Raw genomic sequence first — 22820 nt, 5'->3', positions numbered from 1 at the left:
ACAACAGGATCCTACTGTATAGCACAGGGGACTGTGTTCAATATCCTGTGATAAACCACAATGGAAAAGAATATGAAAAATAATGTATATATGTATAACTGAGTCACTGCCGTACAGCAGAAATTAACACAACATTGTCAATCAAGTATACGTCAATAAAATAAATATTTTTTAAAAAAATCTTTCTTTCCTTTCTCCCTCCCCAATGATCCCAGTCCCCTTTTACATTTTTCTACCCACATTCATATTTTTTCATATTTAGGTTCTTCAAGGTAGCTAGAAATAGATCTCTTTAAGGGAGCTCCAGAATGGACGTTTCTGGCTTCCCATGGTCCCTCTTCTTATCTGTTCTGTAAGAAATATTGAAACCACTTTCACAGGAAGGTGGGCTGGCATTCCAGAGGGCACCGAATACCCCCAACCAGAGGGACATGTAAGGCGCAGAAGCCAGGGCAGGCCAAACGTGGGTCATTTTCATTTCACTTTATCAATTGTCTCCAAAAATTTTGTTCAAATAATATGAATCATTTTTCCTTTGAGGTCCACAGGTGTTAAATATAGAAAAGGAGCAGAAAGAGTAGGAGCAACAAATTGGAAAGTCAGGAACACATAAAGGCCATGTGCTTTAAGACTGTGAATCTTTAAGAACTCCTATTAGTTGTCTTTCTTTTTTCCTTGTCCTTTATTTTTCCTTTATTTTTGATATGTGTGTTCAGTGCAGCACAAGGTGATGTGAACCCTTGCACTCAGGACTTGGCGTCTGGAGACAGATGCCACCGGAAACACCGCGGTGTCTCCCATCCACATTGCAGGAATAGAAAATGCGCCCTCTTATTCACCCAACTTAAAGAGAAGCACCCCACCCAAAGAACAGGTTAAATTCTTCAATTTGGTGAGGGGAGGGGGTGCCTTGGGGAACTGTGTTTCTGGCCACCTGCTTTGTAAATGACTAGAGGCAGTGAGACTTCATATAGGAACAGTTTGGAGATGTGTTGACTTGCTAACGTCCTCATGCGTGTATTTATACACAAGGTGTTCCTATATAATAAGGATATCCATAGCCAGCAAGCCACTTTCCCCCTGTGCATGGAGTTGATTTGTGTTTTCAGCGTGGGCATTAAAATTCCGCCTGAGTGCTGTCTTTAATTTGCTTTGATGCTAGGTGGGTTCCATCCCTGACCTGTCCTGATGGCAAGTGATGGCTGTAACAAGCTCGGGATCAATATTCATAGCGGGTGTCCTGGGCTGATAACACTATCCAAGACAATGTTCACTATCAGTGCAGACAGCTGAGATATTGCGCCATTAGGGATGTCGTGTTAAATAACCTGATCCATTTCTGGGGCTATTTAATGAATTTCACAGTTTAGATAGTATCTTTAAGGAGAAGGCAAAGTCTATTCCAGAGGCACTGATGCAAATCAATGGTGCCAAGCTTCCCGAGCTATTCCACAAACAAAGTGGCCTATAATTCCAGCACAGCCTTGAGAAGCTGCTGCCTGAGCCGTGAACAGTGTTAACAATGGAAAGAATTTGCAGTATATGCAGAGGGAGAGCACTCTTCGGAGCTGTGTTAAAGCACCTTAGATAAAATCTTACGTTCCTGAAATAAAATACAACTTAAATTCTCTAGGTAAAACCCTGCAGTTTGGGCCAGCCCACGGGGTAGGACATTAATGCCAAGAGACAGCTTCATAAGGCACATCTTGGTGACAAAGGGGGAGTGGTGAACCACGTACTTCTTTAACTGAAATCTGGCTGCAAAATGGGAGGGGCGAGGCACTGGATGTTAAAAAGAAACTACTGAGAGCAGCAGAATCAGTTGTTAAATGTTTACTTGACTCTGTACCTCTTGTTGCTGGAGAGTTCATTTACAATTAAAGGCTAGTTTACCATTTCCCCTCAGGGCTTTGAACTCTGGCTGCCAAACAGAGCAAGTATTCCTTTTAAAAACCTACTTCGGAGACTTTGATTTGTGAAAGCTTAAAGTGCAGCCTTCCCACCTGTCCCCAGTCTGCAACCAAAATAAAAATGTTTACTTAATATATCTTGCTTTAAGAAATCAGTATTTCTTTTTGGAAATCAACACGTTAAAAAAAATGAATTTCTTTATTTCAGAAATTTGGAGGAAGCATCAAAGAAGGTGATAAAACAATGGGAGGGGGTATTGTCCTGATAGCGACAATTAGTATTAACAATAATTGCTCTTCTTTCTTGGGCACTTGCTCTGGACCAGGCACTTGGCTAAGCTTTTGCTTACTTTGGGTTATTTCATTTAACCCTCCTCATGCACGACCCCATGAAGCAGGCAGTCTTGTATCCCCAATTTACAGTCGAGAAAACCAAGCTTAAGAGCAAGTTTGCCCACGACCCCAGAGCTAGGAAGTGGTGAAGTTGAGATTTGAACCAGGGAAGTGAGATTTCAGAGCCTGGTTCAGTAAAGTTCTTCTCTTAAAGGAAGTCACATTCCTGCCCCAGGGTGAAGTCCAATTGTAGACATTTATCAAACGGCTTTCCTTCAAAGTTACACACAGAAATGAGATATGGAAAAGGACCTCTGAGAAAATGACTTGAGCCCAGGCACTGCCTGGGAGGATACCGTGGTGCAGGTTTTGGGATGCAGTTTTGGAAGCTCTTACATTCAGTGTTTTCTAACATTTTAAGATATTCCCAGGAGAAACCCAAGAGAAGGGAATTGCCAGGCAAACCAAATTGCTCTGGGCATCTGGAAAAGTAGAGACATGTCATTGGGAGAAAGAGAATGGGGGAAAAATGCCAAGTGACAAGCTGAGGACATATGAGGAGAGAATTGGGGAAGGACAGAGGCAGAAGGAACAGGGACACAATGCAGGCTCTTTCTGACCGTGAGTATCATACGCCATGTTCATACTGTACAAAGAGAGGCACAGGCAGAATATAGACAAGGGAGAAAGGTAGGGCTTGGCAAGTATATGAAGCACTTGCTTCCTGGTTGAATGGAGACCTGTATGATCTATCATTCTTGGGTGATTTCCTGCAAGACAGGGGACAAAGTCCTCTGTTCCCCACCTCTGTGCCCAAATTTCATGCCTTCAATCTTTTTTTTTTAATTGAAGTATAGTTGATTTACAATGCTGTGTTTGTGTCTGGTATACAGGAAAGTGATTCAAATATATATGTATTCAGATATATATATATTTTTTGTATTCCTTTCCATTATGGTTTATTACAGGATATTGAACATAATTCCCTGTACTATACAGTAGGACCTTGTTGTTTATCTATTTTATATATAGTAGTTTGTATCTGCTAATGCCAATTTCCTAGTTTATCCCTCCCCCACCTCCTTTCCCCTCTGGTAACCATAAGTTTGTTTTCTATGTCTGTGGGTCTGTTTCTGTTTTGTAAATAAGTTCATTTGTATCTTATTTTATTTTATATTTTATTTTATTTTTATTTTTTAAAACTTTTGGCCATACCAAGTGACGTGCAGGATCTTAGTTCCCTGACCAGGGATTGAACCCGCTCCTCCTGCAGTGGAAGTGCGGAGTCTTAACCACTGGACCGCCAGGGAAGACCTGTATCGTATTTTAGATGCCACATGCAAGTGATATCATATGATATTTGTCTGTCTCCGTCTGACTGACTTAGTATGATAATCTCCAGGTCCCTCCATGTTGCTGCAAATGGCATTATTTCGTCCTTTGTTATTCATGCCTTTAATCTTCTTTTCCTGGCCTCCCTGCCTCCATCCTTGCTGCCCCAGCAGGCTGTTCACCTAGCATGGGTATGCAAACTCCTGGAGTACCTGCGACTCACGTTGCAGGGCTGCTGGTCCTCCACCTGGTGGATGGTGCCCTTGCAGGAAGGCTGATCAGCGCTGCCAGATCTCCACATTGCCTCAAAGAAACTGGAAGTCTGACCTCTTACGTGACATCTCCAATGCTGGTAATCAATTCACAGTGTTGAAAATCAGGCCATCAGAAACAGGTCTGTGGGTCACAAGTTTGCCACTCCAGCCATGCATATGTCAAGTGACCCCACCTTCACTGTTTGGGTGTTTCCATGGCTACTGTGGTTCGTGGGGTGAAGACTAAAGACCCCTGCACTGAATGCCAGGCTCTTCACTATCTCTTCCAGCTGCTTGTGCAGCCTTGGTCCCTGGACAGGCTAGGCTCTGGGTAAGATGTGTGTGGGTCCCCTGCCCATGCACGCTACCTTCTCAGAGACCCTGGCCAGCCCTTGGATCCTGGCGAGTGGGCAGTGGGCTTCCATCCAGCCTGGGTGGACATCTCTTGCTTTTCGGGATCAGCATCCTCATCCCCTTTTCTGGTACTGGTAGTTTGACTCTGCTCAGATATCCCCCTTACATGTGGTAGTGGTGGGATCGCCAATCAAGGGCCCCAGGGTGGGAGTGGCCTCCTGCAGGACCAATCAGGCTCTCTCCCACAGGAATCTGAAGCAGAGTGACTGACACTGGCTTGGGGCCGCTTCATCCTAGCAGCAATGCCTGAAAGAAACGCTTTGCTATTTCCCACTGCTGGAGTTGATGGTTCTGGTACTTTCTGAGGTCTGGTTGTTGAGCATTTCCTTTGCTTCTGTAAATTGCCTTAAAGCCTTCCCAACTCTCCCCTTGCTGCCCCTTTCCCCATTTTGGAATTCAATTAGCTGGGGTCAAAGAACCCTGCCTGGCATACAGACTGCCTGGTCCTGAGACTGTCCTGAAGCCAGGGCCACACGGCATTTGTCTTTGTGCCCGTTAGCACCTGGCACTTAGCAGGTTGAAGAGTTGAAAGGAATAAACTGTGGCCTAACAGCATAAACCCAATGTTCCTCAGTCTGATTAAGATAGATTGGAAACCCCACACCTAAAGAGGGGGTGCAGACTGAGCTGAAAATAAGAATGAGATCCAGAAATGTTTAGCTATGGATATAGTTTTATAGTGGATCCAACTTCCTCAGGGGAAATCCCATGAGTTTGTTGCACAACCTTATGCTTTTATGCTGGGCAACCGTGCTCTTTGCAAAAGAAAACTGCAGGGACAGAAGAGATGTGAGGAAAGAGGTTATTTATTCCCCTTCCACCCAGCTACAGGTCAGCAATTGCCACATTCCTGAACCAAAGGCCACAGCTCTCCTGCAGCTACAGGTCTTATATGGTTGTAGTAAGAACTCAGGCCTAGGGGTGGTGAAGGTTCTACTGTTGCCAGCCTCTGAGGACAAGAGTTTTGCTGCTCTCCCTTACCCCTGCCCCCACCTTCCTAATGAAAAAGCATCTCATGGGAGTGTACGGATGGTCTAATGCCAGATCCTAATAACTCAGAGACTGATTTAAAGCCACGAACTCCCCACCCTTTGTACAAACACAGAACAGGCTCCATGGCCAAAGAAAGGCTGAAGAAACATGGAAATCCTGGGAAAGTGTCACTCACAAACCTTTGCCCACGTGGCTCAGAAGCACTTGAGCAGATAGCCTGAGCCTCCCCTCACTGTCTGTTCGGAGACCCTGCCAAGCAGCCACCGGAAGTAGGGGAGAAGCAGGCGAGGAGCATCATTTACAACTTCGACAATCAGCACCTCTGTTAATAACACGCACATATGAGGGCAATATCCTGGATGTGCTGTTTTTCTGCAAAGTGATTTTTTTTTTTTTGGCTGCGTTGGGTCTTTGTTGCTGCATGCGGGCTTTCTCTAGATGCCGCGAACGGGGGCTACTCTTCGTTGTGGTGCACTGGCTTCTCACTGCGGTGGCTTCTCTTGTTGCAGAGCACGGGCTCTAGGTGTGCAGGCTTCAGCAGTTGCAGAGCACGGGCCTTAGAGCACGCGGACTCCAGTAGTTGTGGCGCGCGGGCTCCAGAGCTCAGGCTCAGCAGTTGTGGCTCAAGGGCTTAGCTGCTCTGCGGCATGTGGGATCCTCCTGGACCACGGATCGAACCCATGTTTGCTGCATTGGCAGGTGGATTCTCAACCACTGCACCACCAGAAAGTCCGAGTGATATTTTTTTAGGAAAAAGAAAAAATCACAGAGTCATAGATCACCAGAGCTGCCAGAGGTCATTCTGTAGTCTAGAATCTAGACCCTGGTTACTTAAAGGAAGGTCTGTGGCCCAGCAGCTTGTTGGAAATGCAAACTCTCAGGTTTCACCCGAGACCTACTGAATCAGAATATGCATTTTAATAATGTCCCCCAGGTAATTCACATGCACCTTAAAATTTGCGAAACACTGATCTAGATCTGAAGAGTAGCAGCAGCAGCGTTGCTTGGGGGCCTGCTGGAAATGCAGGTTCTCAGGCCCATCCCAGTCCTCCTGCCTCCAAACCTGTATTTTAATAAGCCCTCCAGGTGATTCTAATGCGCACTAAAGCTGGAGAGACACTTCTGGATCAATGGATCTCTACTTTTTTTTTCACTAAGGCCCACCGTGATAAGACAGAACTCCTTGGCTCACGTAGGCCTCCCTTGGTCTGGTTTCACTTTCCAGGGAAAACAGACTTTGGTCAGAATGAAGGGTCTCTGCGGGTAGTAGACACCTGCTAATCTTGCCTGCACGGTGTCTCTTCCTGCTTTCTCTTTCTCTTAGTCTGTTTGGGCTGCTAAAACAAAATACCACAGGCTGAGGGGCTTATACACAACAGAAATTTATTGCTCACAGTTCTGGAGGCTGGCAGTCCAAGATCAGGGTGCCAGCATGTTCGGGTTATGGGGGGAACCCTCTTCCAGGTTATAGACAGCCGACTTCTTACTCTGTCCTCACATGGTGGAAGGAATGAGCTAGCTCTCTGAGGTCTCTCTTTTTATTTATTTATTTATTTATTTATTTTTGGCTGTGTTGGGTCTTCGTTGCTGCGCACGGGCTTTCTCTAGTTGCGGCGAGCAGGGGCTACCCTTCATTGCGGTGCGTGGGCTTCTCATTGCTGTGGCTTCTCTTGTTGCAGAGCACGGGCTCTAGGCGCGCAGGCTTCAGTAGTTGTGGCACGCGGGCTTAGCTGCCCTGCGGCATGTGGGATCTTTCCAGACCAGGGCTCAAACCCGTGTCCCCTGCATTGGCAGGTGGATTCTCATTTTTTTTTTTTTTAATTTATTTTTGGCTGCATTGGGTCTTCGTTGCTGTGTGTGGGCTTTCTCTAGTTGCGGTGAGCGGGTGCTGCTCTTTGTTGCAGTGCGCCGGCTTCTCATTGCAGTGGCTTCTCTTGTTGCAGATCACGGCTCTAGGCGCGCAGGCTTCAGTAGTTGTGGCATGCGGGCTCAGTAGTTGTGGCTCACGGCCTGTAGAGCACAGGCTCAGTAGTTGTGGCCTATGGTCTGAGTTGCTCCGCGGCGTGTGGGATCTTCCTGGACCAGGGCTCGAACCCGTGTCCCCTGCATTGGCAGGCGGATTCTTAACCACTGCGCCACCAGGGAAGTCCCAGGGGTCTCTTTTATGAGGGCACTAGTCCCAATCATGAGGGCTCCAACCTCATGACCTAATCACCTCCCAAAGGCCCCGCCTCCTAATACCATCACCTTAAGGGTTAGGATTTCAGCACATGATTCTGTGAGAACATAAACTTTCAGACCATAACACTCTTGTTACAACGCCCTGCCTTTTGCTGGGGGCATTCCTCCCCCATCCTATGTGGCCGTGGTGAGGCGGTACTCAAGTGCCCCTCCTCGGCACCTAAGTCAGACTGCATCATCACAGTACCTCTTCCCTCTGAACACAGACATGAGGGCCAGTCAGACTTCTTTCTGCAACTATCAGGCCAAATTGAGGAAAATGTTCTTTGCCATGTGGTTTACCCAGGGCTCTGTGGCCTGGAACTGCCACAGCCCTCCCTCCCCACTGCCTAGAGAGAGCCTGGCCCCACAGAGAGAAGGAAGTGAACCCAGAGAAGGGGGCAGAGCCAAGACATGGAGAGTCAGAGAGCCCAGAACACCACCATTCGAGCCTTAGAACCAGCTACATCTGAAGCCATCAATTGCTAGACTGGTTACAAGAGCCAATAAATTCCTTTTAAATTTAAGCCATTTGCAATTGGGTTTCTGTCACTGGCAACCAAAGAGTCCTAGCTAATATAAGCAAGTCTGGAAGGATTATACACACATCTACTACAGCAAAAGAGGATTGGAAGGATTCATATTGAAGCTGAAATTCAGACATGATTTGTAGACTTGTTACTGGAAATGTAAGAGGTCAAGCTCTTACATCCCTGCACACTGGAGTGTTAATGTGCCACTTGACTAGCTCTGGCCCAAAAGATATAAACAAGAATCTATTGGGTCTGGATTCTGGGGCAGCTTTTGTTTTTCCTGGTATGAAGGGCAAGACTCAGTTGTCACAGGCCCTTTTCCCTTTTCCTTTCCGTTCTTTCCTGAAATGCAGACGTGATGCCTGGGGGTACAGCAGACATCTTGACAGCATGAGGGTGAAAGCCTGAGGATGGTGAAGCAGAAAGTTGGAAGTAGACTATTTCCTGATGTTCCTGGGAACTGCTGTACCTGCCCAGGGCTGACTTCCTCTTGGTTTCTTGATATATGAGAAAGAGTAAGTCTATCCGGTTGAGCGACTATAGGTGGATTTCTGTTACATGCAGCCAAAACAACTCTAACTTATACAGTGCCTTTCTATTACATCCAAAGAAAGGTCGTGGACTTTTGGATTAGGTCTGAGCCCACACTTAGAGAGATCTGTTGCCTTGGACCAACATGTCATTCTTCAGGTGAGAGACTCGGGTCCCTGTATTCATTTCCTATTATTGCTGTAACAAATTACCACAAACTTAGTGGCTTAAAAAACACAAATTTGTTCTCTTACAGTTCTAGAGGCAAGAAGTCCTAAAATCAAGGTGTTCTCAGGGCTGTATTCCTCTGGAGGCTGTAGGGGAGAATCCATTTATTCGCCTTTTCCAGCTTCTAAAGGCTGCCTGCATTTAGTGGCTCATGGCTCCTTCGTATTCAAGCCCAGCAGCGTAGCATTTTCAAATCTCTCTCTCACCTCGGCATGACGTGTTGTCATGTCTCCTCTGACTCTTCTCCTGCCTCCCTCTTTCCTTTATAAGGACTCTTGTGATTAGATCGAGCCCATGTGGATCATCCCGAATAATCTCACATTTCCAGATCTTTAGCATAATCACATCTGCAAAGTCCCCTTTGCCATGTGAGGTAACACACTCACAGGTCCTGGGAAGTAGGACGTGGGCATCTTCAAGGAGCCATTATTCTGTCTCCATAATCTTAGACATAGAAAGTGATTTGCCCAAGGTCATGCCCAGCTAATGGGAGAGGGAGAACTACACGTGGACTGACCACCACAGGCAGAAGTGCCCTTTCTCCTCTTCCTCTTTGGCATGAAGCTAAAGCCCAGCCATGCTTCAAGGTCCATTTCAGGCTGCCCCTCTGCTCAGAAACCACAGCTGCCCTCCACAGCCCACAGAGTCCATCGTCTTGGCTGTGTCTGTCACTCACTGGCACTCTGCACACGTTTGATCAGTAATCTTAAAAGTGTACGTCTTGTTCTCTGCCCAGTCCTGACTCAAAGGCAAAGAACACACTTTAGACCTTTTTGGACCCTGGGACCCACTGAGCCCACAGAGTTGAAGTTCTATACATGGGTGATGTATGGCTCATGATGATTGTGGTAGATTATCCAGACTGACTCACTCAGTTCCTGCACCACAGAATCTGGAATGCAAACACTGCATTTCCCAGACTCCCTTGCAGGTTGGACTAGGTTCCACCAAGCCAGACATGGTGAAAGTGAGATGGTGACCATAGGTGGAGAGAGAGAATTCTCTGAGGCTATGGTGGGTGGATTTGATTCTTTCGGGGCAGTACTATCAGGTCCCTGTCATCTTAAGAGCCAAGTGATGGGGCAGTAGTCTCAGTGAAACAATGAAATTGGGCATTTCTCAGAGCTGCACGGCTCTTTGCTGTGCAGTACTTGAGCTTGGTTACCCAGTCCCCCTGGAAATCTGTAAGCTCCTTGATGCCTTGTATAAACATACCCCTCTAGCTGGAGAAGTTTCTATTGTCTGCAGCTAAGAACCATGATTTTTAAAAAATTTTTATTTTATTTATTTATTTTTGGCTGCATTGGGTCTTCTTTGCTGTGTGTGGGCTTTCTCTAGTTGCAGCGAGCGGGGGCTACTCTTCATTGTGGTGCTCTGGCTTCTCATTGCGGTGGCTTCTCTTGTTGCGGAGCTCAGGCTCTAGGCGCGGGGGCTTCAGTAGTTGTGGCACACGGGCTCAGTAGTTGTGGCTCGCAGGCTCAGTAGCTGTGGCGCACGGGCTTAGTTGCTCCACAGCATGTGGGATCTTCCCGGACCAGGGCTTGAGCCTGTGACCCCTGCATTGGCAGGCAGATTCTTAACCACTGCACCACCAGGGAAGCCCAAGAACCATGATTAATATGAGGTCTCATATTCATTTCTCCTCCAACCAGATTGTAAATCCCCAAAGGGCAGGAACTATATTTTATATTTCTCCTGTAAAATCAGCAGAGTACACAGTTTTCCTAGTAAACTTATCAACATGACATGCACGAGTCATTGAACTGGGTTAAAGTTCTAATATTCTGATGAATTCTTCATCCCATCTGTGAATCAAGAGCCTGAAACAAAATGGCCACCCTAATATGGTCTTCTTTTGAAACCTTAAAGTTAAGTCAGGCTAAGAGAAGTCAATTTTTTAAAAAAATACATTTATTTATTTTATTTATTTTTGGCTGCATTGGGTCTTTGTTGCTGTGCACAGGCTTTCTCTAGTTGCGGCGAGCGGGGCTACTCTTCATTGCAGTGCGCGGGCATCTCATTGCGGTGGCTTCTCTTGTTGCGGAGCATGGGCTCTAGGCGCGCAGGCTTCGGTAGTTGTGGCACATGGGCTCAGTAGTTGTGGCTCGCGGGCTCTAGAGCGCAGCCTCAGTAGTTGTGGCGCACGGGCTTAGTTGCTCCGCGTCATGTGGGATCTTCCGGGACCGGGGCTCGAACCCGTGTCCCCTGCTTTGGCAGGCGGAATCTTAACCGCTGTGCCATCAGGGAAGTGCCAGAAGTCAAATTTTTGAAGTGTCAGTTTAAACACTTGAAAGGGTCAGAAGGGCAGTCAAGGAAACTCTTCCCCTTTTCTATCAACATTTACTTATTACAAAAACGATGTAACATTAAATGGAATGTAAAAATTCATCCAAAATCTCACTGGGCTAACACATTGCAACATTCCCATTTTCTTCTCAGCCATTCCTATGCCTTATTTTTGTAGGCAGTGGTCTACATACAATTTTGCATTCTGCTTTTTTTTTTTTGGCTGCACCACTCCGCGTGTGGGATCTTAGTTCCTCAACGAGGGATGGAACCCACTTCCCCTGCATTGGAAGCTGAGTCTTAACCACTGGACAGCTAGGGAAGTCCCTCTGCTTTTTCACACAATGTTATATCATGAGCGTTTTTCATGTTGTAACCTAGTCTTCCTTTTTTCATGGCATAATATTTCTGTCAGTAGCCGTCTTATCACTTCTTGAACAATTCCGGTCCCTGAACATTTATTTTTCTTCCAGCTTGTTTTGGCATCATAGCTTACACTTCAGACATGTCTTTAGAGATTCGTTTCCTTATCATTGCTTGTCAGGCGCGCGGCATTGTCCAGTCTGTGGGCCCAAGTACCTCCATTGCTTTTAGGAGTGTCATCGGGCCGCAGGAAAACACCAATGAAGGTCTTGCCTGTTCTCTTTAATTTTTTTTTACTTTTCCGGTTGCCTCCTCGTCCCAATCTGCCTTGCTCTAATTTTTAGGGAGGTTGACCCTTTATCCACTGATCTCCAGGTGAAAAGGCTCCCATTTTGGGGGCGCGTGACTCGGGAGTCGGGAAGCAGCGCCCGTCTTGCCGGGTTTGCGCCCGGCCACGCCCCACCGGCCCAGCTCTGCCCCGCCCCGCCCCGCCCCGCCCCGCCCGCGGGACTACACTTCCCAGGCGCCCCTGCGCGGCGAGCGCGGCCGCAGCTTCCAGCTGCCGGTTGGGACGCGGGGCCCGAGGCGCAGGCGGAACGCAATGGCTGCGTGGGGCGAGCGGCTGGCCGGCGTGCGCGGGGTGCTGCTCGACATCTCAGGCGTGCTGTACGACGGCGGTGAGGGCGGCGGCGCGCCGATCGCAGGCTCTGTGGAGGCGCTGGCGAGGTGAGTGGGCCGCGCAGGCCGCCTCGAGCGCCCGGCGCTGTGCTCAGCCGGGTCCTGTGGGCCGCTGCTGGGGGGCGGGGCGGGGCTGCTGCTCTGGCCCCGCCCCGCCCGGCGAGCGGAGGGCTGGTCCCGGGAGGATCGCGCTGCAGCCCGTGGGTGTGCCAGGCATCCGGCGTCCCTGGGTGAGCCCCGGGCCTCTGCTGGTTAGAGTTAAGCTACTGTCCAACAGGGCAGCCCCGCTCCTTGCGGTTGAGCGCTTGGAATGTGGCAAGTCTGAATTTAGATGTGGTGTAAGTGTACAACCCACACCGGATTTCGAAGACTTAGAAAAAATGTAAAAAGTTCATTGTATTGTTTTATATTGGTTACATGTTGAAATGATAGTAATTTGAATATGTTAGCTTAAATAAAACATATTAAATTAATTCCACCTTCTTCTTTTAACCTTTGTTAATGTGGTTACCAGAAAACTTTAAATTACATACGTGGCTGGCATTGTAATTCAGTTGGACTGCCTTGACTGTCTGCTTAGACGGTAGGAGGGCGTCTTGCCCACCAAGTCTTGTGCACAGAGGACACTGCCAGGACCACTGTTGGGACCACTGGGCCCTGGGCTTTGTAATTGCCACTGGCATCGCAGAACCAGAGAGTAAGAGGGGGCATGGGGTGAAGTGGAGGAGGAAGTACCTTCCATCTGAAGGGAACAGTGGCTGCAAAGCCTGAGGCGGAGGAGAGCTCGGCAGATCGCACGCACTCACGGAACTGAAGAGCAAGTGGGGACCAGCGAGGGTGAGCATGGCTACAGCAGACAGGGACCTGAGGGTCACAGAGAGCTGTCTGGATTCCATCCTGGGTGCAATGAGAAGTCACGGAAGATTTTAGGCAGGAGTGTCGTCTGATCTGATTTATGTTTTCAAGACATTTAAATGTAGAAAGTGAAACCATATAAGTACATGAAAACAGGAGAGATTCCCTTTGAAATCTTGGAGTAGGAGAATACCTTTGGAGCTACACCTCAAAATCTAGAAATCGACAACAACAACAAATCAACAGCCCAATAGAAAGATGCACAAAGGATATAAACAATTCATGGGAAAGGAAAACAAATAGAAACACAAAGGAAAAGCATAGGAAAGATGCTCAGCCTTACTCGAATAAGAGAAGTGCAAATTAAAACTATCCTGAGATGCCTTTTTTTATCAGTTTGAGAAAATTGGCCAAAATCCACAACTTTGGGAGCGCATTCTCTTGGTGAGAGTTTGTGGAAGCAGACCCTGTCTTATATTGCTTGTGGAAGATGCATTTGGCATTCTCTATCAGCGTACTGCCTCATACATGAGAAATGACATAGGTGGGAGGTCATTCATGGCAGTGCCTTGCGAAATAGCAAAAGACTGGAAACAGCTCAGCTGTCCATCGCTAGGGGAGTATTACAGTCTATCCTTCTACACAGTGGAATTCCATGCTGCATAAAAAAGAACGAGCATGCCTGCCATGTAGACGTGCTGTCAGTGAAGACAGGATGTGCCCTGTGCCGTCTTTTGGGTGGAAAAGGCAGAAATGCAAGCGTGTATTCCTGCTGGTGTGTTTGTATAAGGAAACTGGAGGGAAGAGCTTCAACCTGTGAAGATCTGGAAGGCAAGTGATTGGGGAGAACTAGGTGTTTGGGGGTAGGGATGGGAGCAAGGCTCTTCCCTCGGTAACTTTGTATATAAACATTTTTTTTAAGTTTTGAACCATGTGGATGTATTTCCCATTCAAGATATCAAATTACAAATAGTTTGTCAATTTTGTCTCAAAAAATGCTGGAAAAAAATACTGCACCAGAAAAAAAAAATATTTTAAGAAGATCTCTGGCTGCAAAGCGGAGAATGAGCTGGCAGTGGGGCAGACGGCCGGGCTCCAGAGGAAACAGGGGAACAGCCAGTTGGGAGACCCTTGTGTGGTCCAGGGAGACATGATAGGGCGTGGACTAGGGGGCGGCAATGGAGATGAAGAGAAGGGGGTGAAATAGATGTTTTGGGAGTAGGACCAATGAGACCTGCCTATGTATTGGATATTGTGGGGAACAAGGAGAAGATGAAATAAAGAATGGCTCCGGTGTTGGACTGGAGCACCTGAGGGGATGGAGAGGGGCGCAGAGGGGTGCAGGCAGGTGCCATGATGGCCCTTGACGCAGTGCTTGGCACACAATACACCCCATGAGTATGACAGTTAAACATCACATCCCATGTTTGTTTGTTTGTTTGTTTTTGTGTAAAAGACAAACATTATTGAGCCCCCAGCCCTAATTCTCTTTCTCCTGCACAGTCTTGGTTCCCCGGAGACACCCAGTCCGGCGGGCAACAATGAGACCCACTTTCTAGCCAGCAGAGGCATCTCTGAAGATGGTAGAGGGTTTGCCGATGTGGTGGTGGTTGCCACCTCCGAAGGGATGCTCAACAGGGTTCATGGCCACACCCCGCACGCATGGCCAGCAATTCCTCTTTGCCTTATACTTGTGGTAGGCACGGCTGGCCTTCAGAATGGGCTTGTCAACGTGGCCACCTCCAGCCACCACACCGGCCACAGCTCTGTTGGCGGAGGAGATGACCTTCTTGGAGCCCAAGGGCAGCTTCACTCTGGTCTTCTTTGTCTCAGGGTTGTGGGAGATGACAGTCACATAGTTCCCAGAGGCTCTGGCCAGCTTGCCCCAGTCACCAGGCTTCTCCTCCAGACAACACACGATGGTGCCCCCAGGTACGGTACCCACCGGGAGCACATTGCCGATGCTGAGCTGGGCCTGCTTGCCACAGTACACGAACTGGCCGGTGTGGATGCCCTTGGTGGTGATGAACATCTCTGTCCGCTTCTTAAAACGGTATGGATCCCGGAAGACCACCTTGGCAAGGGGCGCGCTGCAGCCCGGGTCGTGAATGATGTCCTTCACGATACCCTTGATGTAGCCGTGTTGCTCGGCAAAGTCCCTGGCGCACAGAGACGCGGTGTCCTTTCGGTGCTTCACGTGCACGCGGAACATGGAGCCGGCGCCCTTCCTCTGCCCACGGATCCCGCGGCCCATGGCAGCAGTCTGCTGAGGAGCGCGGCCGAAAGAGCACGTCCCATGTTAATATAGGAATTCCTGTTATACGTGCTTTTAATTTTTTAAAAATCAGGGCCACTTAAAAAAAAACAACTTTATATTAAAGTTAAGTACACGTCTGTCCTTCTATTGAGGGGGTGTAGTTTCCTGTTTTCAGTTATTTTGAATAGTGCTGCCATGAACATTCTAGAACATGTCTGGTGAATGCATGGATGCATTTCTGCTGGGTACAGACCTAGGAGTGGAATTGCTGGTCATAAGATAGGCATATGTTCATTGCTAGAAGATGCTGTCAAATCGTTTCCCAAAGTGGTATATGTGAGAGTCCCCGTGGCTCTGTGTCCTCACCGACACGTGGGTTTGTCAGTCCTTTGCATTTTATTTATTTTTTATTTTTTTTAAACTAATTTACATTTTCATTCATTCTTTCTTAAAATTTTTTAAAAGTTAATTAATTAATTTTATTTTTGGCTGCTTTGGGTCTTCATTGCATGCAGGCTTTCTCTAGTTGCGGCGAGCGGGGGCTACTCTTCCTTGTGGTGCGTGCGCTTCTCATTGCCATGGCTTCTCTTGTTGCAGAGCACAGGCTCTAGGCACGCGGGCTTCATTAGTTGTGGCACGTGGGCTCAGTAGTTGTGGCTTGCGGGCTCTAGAGTGCAGGCTCAGTAGTTGTGGCGCACGGGCTTAGTTGCTCCGCGGCATGTGGGATCTTCCCGGACCAGGGCTTGAACCCGTGTCCCCTGCATTAGCAGGCAGATTCTTAACCACTGCGCCACCAGGGAAGTCCTGAAGTCCTTTGCAGTTTAGCAGGGTCATTTTTGCCTCAAAACCTGAGGAATAAAGTAGGTCAAGGATATGGACAGAACCTTGGCCCCTCCCCGTCTCCCTTCTGCTGAGGAGCACAGAATGGATTCAGCAGTGGCTTTGGAATAGGTAGGGCTGATTTTGAGCCCTTGTTTCCAGTCAGTAATGTGGGTCTGGTGTGCACCCGGCCCGGGCCAGTGAGGCTCCAGGCGTCTCCCAGCACCAGCAAAGCTGGCTGTTCTCAGAGAGCGCTTCCTGTATGCTGGGCATCCCTGTTTATGTCATGTAGTCCCCCTAACAGCGTGGGGGTGGGAGGAGGTTATCTCCCTCAATCAGCTGAAGCCACTGCGGCTCAGGGCTTGCTAGGGTCTCAGCTGGGATGGCCCAGGGACCATGGGAACCCAGGTCTGCGCGACTCCTAACCACTGTTCTGGACCCATACTTAAAGTCCTTTGAGGGAGAAGCGGGCATTGGAAAAGGTCAGGGGCTTCTCTCTAGCAGTCTCCCCTGGGTAATGCTCCCCCCCGATACACTGTCCAACAAACACCTGCACAGATTCCAGGGTGTGACTCGAAGGAGAGTAATCCCTGGTCCTTTAACCTCTGTGGGTTTGGCACTGGCATCTTCCAACAGATCCCCGGGAGTTTTTTGTCTTGATTTGCTTTAATTCAACTAATTTATCTAGCTGGAGTGTCTTTGGTAGCAGCTACACTGTATAAATCTAGCAGCGGTAAAATAACCGGATATACTAACAGTCCTAAAATACATCCCAGCCAGTTTTGTAGCTGAGAGAGGGGAGAAGTGCCTTCCCCATAGTGTGTGGGACTGTTTCCGGTGAGGGGACATAGTTCTCATTATCTCCGGGGAGTTGATCGTCCTGGAGAATGAGGCCTGGTCCCTCTGAACCCTCCCCGGGACTCCACGCCACAGGACTGCGTCCCCATGCCTCTTCCTGCTCCACCAGGGCCTTCCCGAGTGACCTTTGTGGCCCCTTCTCTCCCTCTGCCCACTTCACCCCCTTGCTCCCAGTTATACAGACTCTCGGGGGGGTTTTCACTGACCAGCCCCTTAGCAGCCCAGCACTCGCAGAGCCTGGGCCCTCCACGCCGCGGCACCCTCTGGTTCTCACCCACGTTCCTTTTCTCTCTTCAGCTCTTGTGCTGGCTCTTTAAAGACTAGGCCCCTCCACCCAGGCCCGGCCTCCAGTGGCCAGCTGGTCACAGGCCCAAGGAAGCCGCCCATGCCCTCCTGTGGGGCCCCCGGAGCCCAGCATCCAGACCCTCCTGGCAGTGAGTGTATGTGGGCAACTTTCCCCAGTAAAATCTGCCTGCTTTTGGCGTTTCCCTGGGGATGTCAGACTTGGGGACACGGCTCTTTCCCGGGCCAGGCCCTGCTGGCCAAGGTGAATAACGCCAGGCTTCCACCACTTTTTGTAGTTTTTGCAGCCACACCCTGCACTCTGTGGCCTCCTTGATATGCAAGGCTGGCTTTGAAGTCACAGGGGAGCTCAGAGGAAGTTCGCAGGGTGAGAGCAGCGCTGCAGAGGGGCAGCGTGATGGGGGTCCCGGGGCCCTGGGGGGCGTTTGCCTCCATGGCATCTCCCCAGTGCCGTGGGTTCCCAAACAGCACCTTCTGTTCTGGGAACCCCGGAAGGGGCTGACTCACCACTTCTCTTCCTAGACTTTCTGTGGTGACAGGTGTCCTCAGGTTTTTGGAAAGGTTCCCACCTGTTTGGAGACACAGAGCACATGGGGAGTATTAGCCCTGCTTTTTAAAACAATACCGACCACCATAATAGCAGTCACTGATGATCAAGCTACCTTCACAACCAGCCCTTTTCAAAGCCGGGACTGAGGCTCAGAGAGATTTGGGAAGTGGCCAAAGTGGAGAAAGTGGCTGGGCCAGGGTTCCCTCCCTTCCCGCCCCCCACTGTCCCCCGCCCTGCCCCGGTCCACCTGACTCCAAGCCCCAGTTTTCCCCGCAATACCACACTGCTTCTCATTAAAGATGCACTTGTTCATTTGTTCATTCATTCACTCACCCAACAAATATTTATCGAGTGCTTCTTTTATACTGAAAACACTGCTATAGGCATTGGGACAAGGGGCAGTGAGTGGGGCAGATGGAAGTCCCTGCTCTCGGGAAGCTGACCGTCCAGTATGGGGAGAGCAGCGTAAACAGCACCCGGAAAGGCTAGTGTCAGGTGGAGAGAGACTGAGCCGCCAGGGAGATGGGGAGCCGGTGATGTGTGAGCTGGGCTCTGAAGCTGTCATCTGGGCCAGGAACGTCCCAGATTGGAGAACAGGAGGTCCAGGCTCCCTGGAGCGCTGGGCACGGTGCTGGCCAGGTGGAGCCCTCTTACTGTGCTAGGACTTGTGGGTGGGCGTGGTCACGGGACATCTGTAACCGGCCTGGGTCCCCCCATCAGGCCCTTTATTGGAGTCCATTCTTGGGCAGTTGGGCTCCCCGAGGGGAGCCATTCAGAGGCGGGGCTGGGCACAGCGGGGGCTGCAGGGGCCGGCCCCCGGGCTGGTCAGCACAAAGAGGAGCCCCAGAGGCATCTGCATGTGAAAGGCGGGTGGGCATTTACTGCATCCTGTCTCGGGCCACTAAAGCACATCTGCTGGGCCCAGCGCGGCTCAGCCTTTTTGCGGCCGGCGGAAGGAAGCAGGCTCGGCCTCGGCCCAGGGCAGCCTCATAAAGCAATTCCCACCCAGGACTAACAGACCTGCGACCCATCCCTCCAGTGTGCACCAGAAGCCCTGGGACCCTGTTAAAACTCAGGCCCCTCCCAGCAGGTCTTAGAGCCAGGGGAACAGGGCCAGGGAACTTGTCTGAAGTGCGGCCTAGGACCAAGCCCCTCCCGATGCTCAGCCACCCTGGCTCCGTTGGGCCCCAGGGACACAGCCGCCCGGGAGTGGCGGTAATAATAGTAGCTACCAAGACTGTGAGAGAGCCGGGAACCTCCCTGCGTTGCCTCGTCCCATCCCCCACGTGGCCCAGCACCTGCCAGAGGGGGCTCTTAAGGCTATCAGAGGGGGCGGGCCGTTTGTTTGAGTTCGTTTAGGCCAACAACAGCTTTCCTGACTCACCCTGGACCTTGGACAAGGTGTGTTTGTTGAGAATGCCCTGTCACTTGTGCTGCCGTTTCCTCTCTGCGGGTGAACTAGGCTGACTTCGGAGTTGGGGGCCAGGTGAGAGAACGATGCTCTCCTCCCAGGCCGAGTACTGGTTTCATAACTGGTTTCATAACGTCCACAGTTTAGGCTTCCCAAGGCAGAGGTGGCTTCCTTCTTGTAGACCATCCCACTAGCGCATGAATGTACTAAGTAAGAAGTCCAAATCGTCATCACCAGCCCCATCCTAGTCATTCCCCCAGGGGGACCCTGTAGTTCCTTCCACGCCTTTTCCTCTGTGTTCCCCCCAAAAGCGCAGGGGATTTTAAGAAGCCGCCCCTCCCCTTGCTGGCTCTCGTCCAGTTCCATGGTCCCCCCATCACACCCCCCACGACCCCCCACTCCTTGGGCAGCACTGATGCTCAAGAAACATGTTCTGTTGGTTCACAGGTCCCTAGAGGCTGGAGTTCCCCGCAGATCCCGAGCCAGTGGTCTCAAACTTATGTCGCCTCAGAGCATTTATCTCCTAAATGAAATCTGAGGTAGAATCCCCCAAATTTTAAAAATAGATAAAAGAGCAATGTTTGAATGGTGTGTATTTTCTCTGTTCAAATCTGTAATACCGATTATGAGGTCAGTCAGTGAAAATGATGAAAGTGTCGTTTGTTTTTTTTTTTTTTTTTTGGCCACGCCCCACAGCAGGCGGGATCTCCACCAGGGATCAAACCCGCGCCCTCTGCAGTGGAAGGCGGAGTCTTAACCACTGCAGCTGCTTCCCACTAGCTATCTATTTTACATTTGGCAGCATATATATGTCCATGCCACTCTCTCACTTTGTCCCAGCTTACCCTTCGCCCTCCCCGTATAGCGCAGGGAGATCAGCTCAGTGCTTTGTGACCACCTAGAGGGGTGGGATAGGGAGGGTGGAAGGGAGGGAGACGCAAGAGGAAAGAGATATGGGGATATATGTATATGTATAGCTGATTCACTTTGTTATAAAGCAGAAACTAACACTATTGTAAAGCAATGATACTCCAATAAAGATGTTAAAAAAATATATAACAGTACTAAAGTCTGGGGCAGTGGACAGCTCAACAGTACATATGTGTTGAGCTGTCACAATATGATTTTATATTTGTGGCTGGAAACAACCTGTGTGTCTTTCAGGAGGGGACAAGGGAATAAATTACGGTTTATCCAGACCGCAGAATATTCCCCAGCAGTTAAAAGGAGTGAGGTAGCTCTGTTTGGTGTTGACATTAGTTTATATGAGGTGAATGTTGCGTATAGTCAGTGAAAAAGTTACAGAGTGATGTGTGTGAAATACCATTTTTGTTCTTAGAGTTAAAGGAGACACAGCCGCCCTCAGGTAGAGTAAAAACAGAACTGTGACCCTGACTTGTGTGGAGGGAAACCGAGGGACATTGTTGTGAAGCCACCCACGGCTCCACTGTCATGACAAGGGCTGTTTCTGGGTTTCTGATCTCAGCCTCGGTGGGCAGGGGTCACCCTGTGGAAATCAAGGGCAGCCAGGCTGGGGGATTCTGGAGCAGAGTTAATGGTTTATCCCAAAGATGCTGCCTCTGGTAGGAAGGCCCTGGCTGATTAGGAGGTGAGCATGACACGGGTCACTCATGGAGCCCACAGGTGGAGTTCTGACCCCGCAGCCCCCCAAGGATATACAGAGAAGCCGTATTGGCAAAGCCCTGCCCGGGCCCTGCCTGTGGCGGTGTGCAGGGTGATTTCCCACCACCCTGGGGCGGGATGCAGCCCTGTTTATAGAGGAGGAATAGGACTTGCTCAAAGCCACCTCATGAGGAAGGAGAGTGGGGGCCAGACCCTCACCAGGGTAGGTGTCAGCTCTTGTGGGCGAGGACCTGGGTTTCAAGTCCCAGCTCTGCCCTGTGGTTGTCATGTGGTCTTGGGCAAGTTCCTTAGCCTTTTTGTGCCTCAGTTTCCTCTCGTGGGGAGCTGTTGTAACTACTGTTGGGGCTCCCTCTGTCTTGGGTGCTCCGGGATGTCTGCCAGGATGAGCCAGCGCCGGTTTACCCCAGGTTCCCTTTGCTGGGTTGAACTTTGCCCTCTTTCTTAATGGTGGCCCCGGGCGAAGCTCTCTGGGCTCCGTCCAGCAGGCCTCCCTCACCTGCTGGCTCCTCCGGCTGTCCCAGTTCCCTGGGCATCTGTCTTCTTGTCCGACTACCTGCCTCGAGGGCCCAGATGTCCCCAGCACCCAGCCCCGGGCCTGCCAGATGTGTGGTTGTCATTGTCACCACCATCATCTTCACTGTCATTCACTGAGTATTTGCAACATGCCAGGTGCTTCAGGACAGTCCTGTCAAGTAGCTACTGCTAAGTGCCCCATTTTACAGATGTGGGAACTGAGGTTGGAGAGGGTTAGGTGACCAGCCTTGGTCACACAGGGACAGCGTGGTAGAGGTGCTGAGGGTGTGTCTGCTTCCCGAGCCAGGCTCCCACCTTACCCGAGAATGCCTGGCTCTGCCCCCTGCAGCGCCCAGCACTTGACCAGCCTGTGACCGCGTCAGGGGAGGACTAGCTGTTGGCTAACCTTCCAAGGCTGGGGAGTGGACCAGAGAACCCATGGCTCCCAGAAATGTGCCCTTAGGTTCCTTGTATCCCTCTGGGCCTCAGTCTCCCCCCTCTGCGAAAGGAGCCACTAGGTTGGATAATCTCCAACGTCTCCTCTGTTTTCTAGATTCCCACGCACTTCATTCTAAATTGAATTTATTAGTAACTAGTAAAGTGACGTCGTGGGCTCAGCGTGTCCCATTGATCTGAGCTCGGAGGCCCAGGCAGGTCAGAGAGAACATACTGGATGGCGGGTGAGGTGGCCGCGGGTGTGGAAGGTGTGCCACGTGTTTCGTAAGGGCCCTGGCTTCAGGCCTGCCCGACGTCTGTTTGACCTCGTTGCTGTCCCCCTGAGGTCACTGGCTGGCTAGCCCGGACCGAGAGGCTCAGCCAGGGCCACTTCCATGCGTCACCACTGCTCTTGTTCTCTTCTCTCCGTCCAGACTTTGGACTCTGTTTCTTGCCTGGACTCTGACGACACAGTCTGCCCAGCAGAGTGTCCGATGGAGAGTGGGGAGGGACCTCCAGGGACCTAGCAGCTGGCTGTCAGCCTGGCCAAAATGTCTACTCTGGTGGGTCGGTGGAAAGAAGGGGGAGGTGCAGCAGGGCCAGCCAGAGCTGCTGGCAAAGGCCTTACCGGTGTCCCTCAGCATTCGTGGCCCCGTGGTGATGCCAGCACATGATAGGGCTCGTGGCGCGTCCTCTGTGCCCCACCCTGGAGAGCCAGAAGGCTAGGCGCTACTGTTACCCCATTTCGTGGTTGGGACTCAAGACTCCCAAGAGTCTGGCACATGGATGCCTGGGCAAGGGCATGTGCAAGGTGCAGGTGCCGGACCCCAGCTGGGGAGCCAGACCCCATCCTCATGGGGGCAAAAGCCCTTGTGTTGCTGCTCCAGCCAGAAGGCATCTCCCTGCCCCTAAGCTGAGGCCCTACATCGGGGCACATGGGGAGCTGGACCTGGTCCCTCAGAATCAACGTGGGTGCCCCTTGGTGTGTGTGTGACTATATTTTTCTTTCTTTCTTTCCTCCTTCCCTCCCTCCCTCCATCCCTTCCTTTATGACTGTATTTTTCTACTGCAGAACTGCCCCTGCTCTGTTCATGGGCTCC

The 22820-nt window shown here is 50.3% G+C and overlaps 2 protein-coding genes across 2 annotated transcripts in view; one reads left to right on the top strand and one right to left on the bottom strand.

Moving 5' to 3' along the window:
- The first annotated feature begins 11875 nt into the window (after positions 1 to 11875).
- LOC118882642 (phospholysine phosphohistidine inorganic pyrophosphate phosphatase) overlaps positions 11876 to 22820 on the top strand; it is a 137567-nt gene continuing 126622 nt past the window's right edge. The window contains 1 exon segment of the mRNA XM_036828741.1: positions 11876 to 12123. Coding sequence (XP_036684636.1) covers positions 11999 to 12123 — 125 coding nt within the window. The 5' untranslated portion in view covers positions 11876 to 11998.
- On the bottom strand, positions 14373 to 15322 carry LOC118882643 (60S ribosomal protein L8-like). Its single transcript, XM_036828742.1, has one exon. The coding sequence runs from the start codon at positions 15182 to 15184 to the stop codon at positions 14486 to 14488; it is 699 nt and encodes a 232-aa protein (XP_036684637.1). The 5' UTR covers positions 15185 to 15322; the 3' UTR covers positions 14373 to 14485.

Source organism: Balaenoptera musculus, chromosome 16 (genome assembly GCF_009873245.2).
Source record: "Balaenoptera musculus isolate JJ_BM4_2016_0621 chromosome 16, mBalMus1.pri.v3, whole genome shotgun sequence".
Lineage (NCBI taxonomy): Eukaryota > Metazoa > Chordata > Mammalia > Artiodactyla > Balaenopteridae > Balaenoptera > Balaenoptera musculus.
This window is presented reverse-complemented; position numbering and strand designations above follow the sequence as displayed.